The following is an 8,614-nucleotide window of genomic DNA, read 5'->3' on the forward strand; positions in this document are numbered from 1 at the left end:
TTCATATACTTATATGAATACCATCTTTATACAATTTATATTGACTTGTACGCGATAAGGAGTAGGGTCGCCTGCCTAACCTCGTGGGTTTTCTCCGGGTCCTTCGGTTTCCTCCCATTGGTAAAGATCCCTACGCTCAAGCGAATTTTTGAAATAAAATTGCCATCTTCATTAGCCCAGTAGGACGTTATACTTATAACCCATTTCATTTTATTTTGAAATAAAATTGAACCGTGTTGGTTGTTAAACCCCATTTTTCTCTCTCTCTCGATTAACCATTGTACAGAAAACATTGTATGGTAAACATAAGTGTAAGGTCGCCTGCCTAACCTCGTGGGTTTTCTCCGGGACATCCGGTTTCCTCCCACTGGTAAAGACAGCTACGAAATTGTACCATATGTTAGTCCCGAAATGACCTCGTTTGTGTTGAGTGGACATTAAAAGTAATCCGTGTTTCACTTCAAATTAGTAAACAAGTTAATTCGCTTAATATTTCGAAACGATGTAACACAAAAGCTAAACCTGCCTATTACGGGGCCCAGTCGGAACAGAACAGTAGGCCGTTAAACCCCATTTCATTTCATTTCATTTCATTTGAATTACGGGGTCTGTTTTTTGACTTCAAATGTTGTATAAATTATTATTTAGACATTTATTCCCATGCCGGATGGCTTAGATATTGATTGGGTTAGACACTGGCCGTCATATGTACGTGGCAAAGAAAGGAAATGAAATGAAATGAAATGGGGTTTAACGTCCTACTGTTCTGCTCCTATGCTGGGCTAATGAAGACGGGCATACGCCATACAGTGTGCTATGAGGGAAATTTTGCCCGGGCAGCGGCACTATCGCCTTCTATCGAATTCCAACTGCCAAAGGATTTTTTACGTGCATTCCAATATATACACGGGACCTCGGTTTTTCGTCAGGCCCTCCGTCCTGCATCACTGGCCCCTATATGCCTATCAGATTTTTATGTACCCCAAATGTTTTTACCTACACCTTTTGCGTACAAAATTACATAATTTGCAGTTGCGATTATGTAACCGGACTTATAATGAATTCTCTAATTAAGGCAATGAAATGGAATGAAATGAAATGGGATTTAACGCCCTACTGTTCTGATCCTAAACTGGGCTAATGAAGACGGGCATACGCCATACAATGTGCTATGAGGGAAATTTTGCCCGGGCAGCGGCACCACGGCCTACTTTTATATCGAATTCAACTGCCAAGGAATCTTTTACGTGAACGCCAATGTGTACACGGGACCTCGGTTTTTCGTCCCATCCGAACGACTAGACAGCTGTCCTTGTCATGCCCTCCATCCTGAATCACTGACAAGGGGAAACCACGCCGGAAAATCGGGATGAACTTTCTCGGCTAATGCAGGGATCGAACACCCGACCTCCAGGCTAGCGAGCCAGCGTCTTACCCACTTAGCCACGTGATCCCCCTGATTAAGGCAATCTGATTATAATACAGATCTATATTTCGTTTCGTTTTTTTTTATACTTACGATCGTCTACACTACATCTGACCAGTTGTAGTGGGAGGTCGCGTCAGGGGTCATACGAGCGGTTTTTAAAACTTTGACGTCAGAAATTTAATTAACCTATCAGCGTTGATGTTTCTAGTAGAATACCAATAGTTCCGTGAATCGCACGCCAAGAACTCGCCGCAACAGACCGTTCCATTGCCTAATCCCTCACAGGTAAAACGAAATTTTAAACAATAAAAAACGAAACGAAATAGGATCTGTGTTTTAATCAGATTGTGATTAAGGGAGTTAATCGGGTTCGATCACGGTGTTGGCCGAGAAAAATTTCACGGAATTGTCCGGCGTTGTGCCCCCTGTCTAGTCGTTCGGATCGAGCGAAAAACCGAGGTAAAACATACACGTTGGCGTGCACATAAAAGAACCCATGACGGTTGGAGTTATGTGTAAGACTAGGCCGTAGAGCCGCTGCCAGGACAAAATTTCTCTCATAGCACACTTTATGGCATATGTCCGTCTTCATTAGCCCGGCCGGTGCAGAAAAGTAGGACGTTAAACCACCATTTCATTTATTTTAAACATCGATACATGAAGTATGATTATGGTGCACATCGAAACCTAGAATGCACCGAAACTAAGATGAATCTCGTATAACCTCATGATCATAAACCTTGACTCAGATAAGGAAGTGTGTGTGAGAGAGAGAGAGTGAGAGAGAGAGAGATGTATGACGTGGAGAGAGAGAGAGAGAGAGAAATGGGGTTTAACGTCCACTCGACACAACTAGGTCATTTCGGGACTAACATATGGTTTAATTTTATTTAATTTTATTTCAATAATTCGCTTGCGCATAGGGGTCTTTAGCAGTGGGAGGAAACCGGAGGACCCGGAGAAAACCCACGAAGTTGGACAGGCGACCCTACTCCTTGCCACGTACAACCGGGGATTCGAAACCACGCCAGTCGACTCAGACTTTATGATACAGCGCGCGCACGCTAACCATTCAGCCATCCAACCCCCCTGTATGGCGTGGTTTGGTTTCCCCGGTTGTACGTGACAGGAACTAGGGTCGCCTGTCCACCCTCGTGGGTTCTTCTTCGGGTCCCCTGGTTTCCTCCCACTGCTAAAAAACCCTACGCGGAAGCGAATTGTTCAAATAAAATTGAACCATGTGTTAATCCCGAAATGACCTAGTTTAATGAGAGTTTAACGTTCACTTGACAAAAACTAGGTCATTTAAGGACTAACATATGGTTCAATTTTATTTCAAAAGGTCTTTAGCAGTGGGAGGAAACCGAAGGACCTGGAGAAAACACACGACCCTGCTCCTTGACACGTACAACCCGGGATTCGAAACCACACCAGTTGACTAAATGACAGCCTTTATGATACAACGCACAGCGTTAACTATTCGGCCATCCAACTCACTTGACTCAGACAGGAAAGTAATGTAAGTTCTATAGAGATTTAGTTTGTTAACATAATATATTGAATATTGTGTATGAATCATTTCACCCAAATAGGGAAATTGATGCAATAAATATACAAATGCAATAAAGGACATTTCTAATTCATGAATTTATGTCGCTATTGACTTTTATTTAATATTAAATATTTCAAAGGTTACCAAGAAAAATGGGATTGTCTCTTTACGCCAATTACTCCCTCTCTCTCTGAAAATAGTTTTCAAAAGGCTCAAGATATGTTCATGTCGGCAAATCCAATCAAAAAGGTGAAAAGTGGTAATTAATACTGCTAATTTATATTAAAGGAACAGATTAAGTTTTTAGAACACTGTGTTGTTAAAGCAATGTTTACAGGAAACTACAACATCTATGATAGTACGTTATGAATTATAATAACAAGCCTAGAACTCAGACCTAACGGCTGAAACACTACATATTGTCTCTGGGGGGTTGGATGGCCGAATGGTTAGCACACGCGCGCTGTATCATACGGTCTGCCATTGAGTCAACTGGCGGGGTTTCGATTCCCCGGTTGTAAGTGACAAGGAATAGGGTCGCCTGTCCAACCTCGTGAGTTTTCTCCGGGTCCTCCGGTTTCCTCCCACTGCTAAAGACCCCTACGCGCAAGCGAATTATTGAAATAAAATTAAACCATATGTTCGTCCCGAAATGACCTGGTTTGTGTCGAGTGGACGTTAAACCCCATCCCCCCTCTCTCTCTCTCTCTCTCTCTCATATTGTCTCTATCCCGACCTCGAGTACGTCCTCTGGGAACCATGATGTCTTCACCCTAGCCTAGGGTCAGAGGCTGTAAATAAGCCCTTCTAAGAACCCTACATGATGTCTGAATCACGGACCCTTAGTCGAGGCAGCTAAACGCCCCTCTAGGACCGGTCTGTGATGTCTAAAACAATTTATATCAAACGTTTAGATAGGTCGGCTATTAGAACGGGGCAATTACCTTTTTTGGGTAAATGTTTGTAAATTGTTTTACTTGGACTAATCTATGCACGAGATGGCTGGACACCAGTAACCTACTTCCAGAAATTGGTGGTGACAGGAACTGTCTGTGAGTTAGTCTAAGAAAGTTGAATCTTGCAAAATATCTCCATTATCTAAGAAAGGTTCTACAGGTTTATGTCTCTTTAGAGAAAAGTAATGGTGTTAAAAGGGGGTAAAGCCCAAGTAAGAAAAGGGTTATATTCCTACTTCATACCAAGTTCTCGTTGTCACCCATTTGTTTAACCACTTCAATATATTAAACAGAACACCTTTCATAGAACTAAAACAACCCCTATAGTTTATATAGTACAAATAACGATTTAAAGAAATATACAGATTCTGATATCATGCCCCAACAGGATATTATTGGGACATACATGCTCACGGGCCCTTACGATAACCAGTTGCAATAACCACTTAATTTTTAACATTAAAAAAATAGCTTTTATTTCACTAAGACTTAAAAAGTTCCTGCAACAAAACACGCATGGGCACAATCAGAAGGCTTTGAAATTCGGAAGGGGCGTCCTTTAAGTCAAACGATGTGAGATTTATGTAGGGCATTTGAAATTTGGAAGGGAGCCCTTTAAGTCAAACGATGTGAGATTTATGTAGGGCATTTGAAATTTGGAAGGCGTTCCCTTTTATTCAAAACGATGTGAGATTTATGTAGGGCACATTACGTTGCCTCGAAAGTGAAATCGTATTGACGCAACCAGGAAGATTTGCTTTACTGTCCTAACACATTAAAATTCAAATATGAATGTAACACGAGTGTCCAAGTTTTAGAATCATATTAAAAAGTGATTTAGTGTGATTAGACAAAATAAGCCTTTTGTTATTGTCCGTTACAAAACTTCCTTATCTGAGTCGAGGCTTATTACCAGTCAAAGGATAGATTTAAAGGAGTTAAGTCTCTAACTCAATATTTTCCATAATATATATTCGAAATTAAAAAAAAAACCGAATTAGAATTTAATATTGATCAATTTGTTTTTTCTGACACTATTTATTCAATAAATATTTACATATTATAATCGTACACTATATAATTGTTGGATCTGAAAACAAGCCGGGGATTAATTTCAATCAGTATGTCGTGAAACTATACGATCCTAATATCCAATATTTAAGTCACAATTAAAATTTTATATTCAGTACACGAGTCGTGTACGACAAAATTATAATTTAAAAAACGTATAGAATGCATTAAGCAGGCGTAAACGACTGCCGTTCAATATGAACTTTTCAGGTATTTCACCGAACATAATTGATTAGAAATTACCATATTTTCTATCCTTGTACATTAGTCACATTAATTGTGCTTTTAGAACCATTTTTGTCAAATTTCAAGGTTTCAAAAAAAAAAAAAAAAAAAAAATGGAGCCTTCCACCCTTTAAGTAACCATTAGAAAGATGAAATGCTGACTGTTTATGTGCCTAAATCATTTAAGGTATGGAAGTTTAAACGAGACATCGATTTGATCATAAATCACGTCACATAATAACGCCCATGTCTATGTATGGGATACGGAAATGTTTTCCGTGCAAGATTTCGCCGAGAAGGACTTCATTAGCCCAGCATAGGAGCAGAACAGTAGGACGTTATACCCGATTTCATTTCATTTCATTTCGAAAAGGACTTAGAAAGGTACATAAGCTTACAAATGCATTGAATGTGTTTGTCTGCAGCCTGTACTGTTTGACGTATTACACTAATTTCAGATGAAACAAGCGTGTTCAAATGTTTATTTGTAATGTCTAATTGTGCTTAAACGTAGCAGTCATCGAAACAGAATTTTTCTGTACTCAAAGTTCTTGGATTGTGATTTAGTCAGGATTCATAATTAAACTAAAACAGAGGATATAAGATGAAGTTCTATAACATTGTTCTATCTGTTCTGATTGCTGATTCTGTCATCCGGGGAGCCCATTCTCATCCTGATCGAACTTCCGAGAAAACCAAGATGTCTAGAAATGGATTCAACAGACGAAGAGGGTCTTTCGACACGGGAAATCTTGACATCAGGATTGGACAAAGTGTTGATAAAAAACGCTGCAAAATTAGGATGCCTTTGAATAAGAATAAGAGTCATCCATGTGGAGATGGTCTGTGCTTATGCAATGGATCTATTGCAGTATGCGGGTATAAACCATCATTATCATATATTCCACAGCTACCACATAATATCACAATATTACATTTTATTTGTAACCTTTTACCGGTTATTAATGGATCTACATTTCATAATGTCACATCTTTGACACATCTATATCTGGGAGGAAACCATTTAAAATACTGTGAAACAGGTGCGTTCAGTAAGTTATCGAAACTTCAAACACTTCACATATCCCATGAAAAAACCCTAACAACTACGCTAAAAAAATGTTTAACCAGTGTGACAAGTAGGAAACTCTTGCAACTTGTCTTGTATACGGTATATATACACGGTACCTTCAGTGGAAGTAATATATTTTTAGGGATGAGCAATAGTCCAGTGCAGAAAATAAAGATGGACAGAACCTACATTGATACATACAACATAGATGACTTTTCACCCCTTAAACATCTGCGAAATCTCAGTTTAGAAGGTTGTTGGATTACAGCAACGGTGTTGGAAGGTACGTCTAACTTGACAACGTTGTGGTTGTCAGAAAACGCTTTGGTTAAATTCCCTCCGTTCTGTAAGTGTAACCGAACAACGTTTCCGTATATTAAGAGGCTGTTCATGGATGGTAATTTTATCAGATTTTTCAATGCAGCTGAATTAGATTGTATGACGTCGCTTCAACTATTTTCAATTTCGTTTAATCCACTCATTGTCTTAGAACCTTATACATTTGCTAGACTACCTAGACTGCACACCATTTTTATGAGAAATAATTATGCCTCGTCATTTCGAATAAGGGAATATGCATTTAATAGTCCCAGTATAATTCATTTGCATTTGGGTATCTACGATATCCATGCACCACACTTGTCCATGAAGGCCTTTGATTCCTGCAATAAGTTAGAAACATTGGACTTGTCTAAAAGTAGTTTTGAATACAAAACAGAAACCTACTTCGATGGGCTCTTAGCAGGATTGACGAATTTAAAAGAACTGAATCTTTCCGGGACAGGTATTGGGTTTTTACCTACTGTTATACCAAAGGTAATGAATCAGCTGGAGACACTTGATGTAAGCCACAATCAGATTTCCTGGTGGAAAAGGGAATATTTCAGTAATTTAACTTCGTTAAGAAAATTAATAATGGCTTCCAATCAAATTGACACCATCCACAGTAGCTCGTTTCCTGCCGGAAGAATTCAATCTCTGTCAACGGTGGATTTATCTTATAATCCCTACTCCTGTTCGTGTGAAAACTTACTTTGGTTTTCAAAATTACTGAAGACCAAGTACGCGACTAATAAGTTCAAAAATTTCCCGAAAGGGTACCTGTGTTCAGCTCCAAGTGCATGGGAGGGGAGGATGGTTATTAAAACGCCCATAAGTGATCGTTATTGTTTACTGACGCCAGTCATCAGTCTGATCATAACATCAGTATCAGTGGGATTACTGCTCTTAATATTCACCATATCCATGGTTTATCGATATCGCTGGCATCTTCGGTACTTCGTTTACATGCTGCGTTACTACCACATCCGATTTCAAAGACTCGTCCACGACGGATGCGACTATCGCTTTGATATTTATCTAAGCTGCAGTGAAGAAGACGTAGATTTTATTTTAGAGAATATATTACCACGATTAGAAGGCGAGTTGAATCTCCGTGTTTTTATCCCACAAAGAGATGGGATTGGAAATAAGATCGATGGGATAATAGAGAATATGGATGCCAGCAGAAGGGTCATCTTGTTTCTATCTGATACATTTGCAGCTGATCATTATTGTGAGTTCGAAACCAGCTTAGCTTACGAACGTGTTTTAAATGAAAGAAGGGACTTGATGATCGTGATTCTTTTAGAGGAATTAAAAGTTGTGAACGTCACCAAGACTATTCACAGAGTATTAAATGTGGAGGAGTATATACCATGGGATGGCAGTGAGCAGGGTGTTGATATGTTTTGGTTGAGACTGATTAAACATCTGGATTCTCCTGATGAACCCAGACCTTAGACTTTGTTTTTGAATCGGTATTTATGTTATTATGTATAACACACAATCACTACATTTCGGTACATATAAAAAAAACTCACTTACCAGATTTCCTTGTTATTATTGGTGTACGGGGGGTTGGATGGCTGAATGGTTAGCGTGCGCGCGCTGTATCATAAAGTCTGTCATTGAGTCGACTGGCGTGGTTTCGAATCCCCGGTTGTACGTGACAAGGAGTAGGGTCGCCTGTCCAACCTCGTGGGTTTTCTCCGGGTCCTCCGGTTTCATCCCACTGCTAAAGACCCCTACGCGCAAGCGAATTATTGAAATAAAATTAAACCATATGTTAGTCCCGAAATGACCTAGTTTGTGTCGAGTGGACGTTAAACCCATTTCTCTTTCTCTCTCTCTCTCTCCCTCTCTCTCTTATTGGTGTTGTTTTGGCCCACGTACTTGAACCCCAGACGAGAGAGAGAGAGAGAGATGGCTCAGCTCTCAACGTCCAATATTGAGAGAGAGAGAGAGAGAGAGAGAGAGGGGTATGGGGG

At 39.7% G+C, this 8,614-nt stretch overlaps 1 protein-coding gene across 1 annotated transcript; it reads left to right on the top strand.

Annotated features, from left to right (window-relative positions):
- Nucleotides 1-6,886: 6,886 nt before the first annotated feature.
- Nucleotides 6,887-8,087, top strand: LOC126812452 (toll-like receptor 2). The gene has a single exon (XM_050538848.2). It carries the CDS (start codon nt 6,951-6,953, stop codon nt 8,085-8,087), a length of 1,137 nt encoding a protein of 378 aa, XP_050394805.1. The 5' UTR covers nt 6,887-6,950.
- The last annotated feature ends 527 nt before the right edge of the window (nt 8,088-8,614 follow it).

Source organism: Patella vulgata, chromosome 2, assembly GCF_932274485.2.
Source record: "Patella vulgata chromosome 2, xgPatVulg1.2, whole genome shotgun sequence".
Classification (NCBI taxonomy): domain Eukaryota; kingdom Metazoa; phylum Mollusca; class Gastropoda; family Patellidae; genus Patella; species Patella vulgata.

Coding starts and splice junctions, on each gene's coding strand:
- LOC126812452 (XM_050538848.2), top strand. CDS start 6,951: ATGAAGGCCTTTGATTCCTGCAATAAGTTAGAAACATTGGACTTGTCT.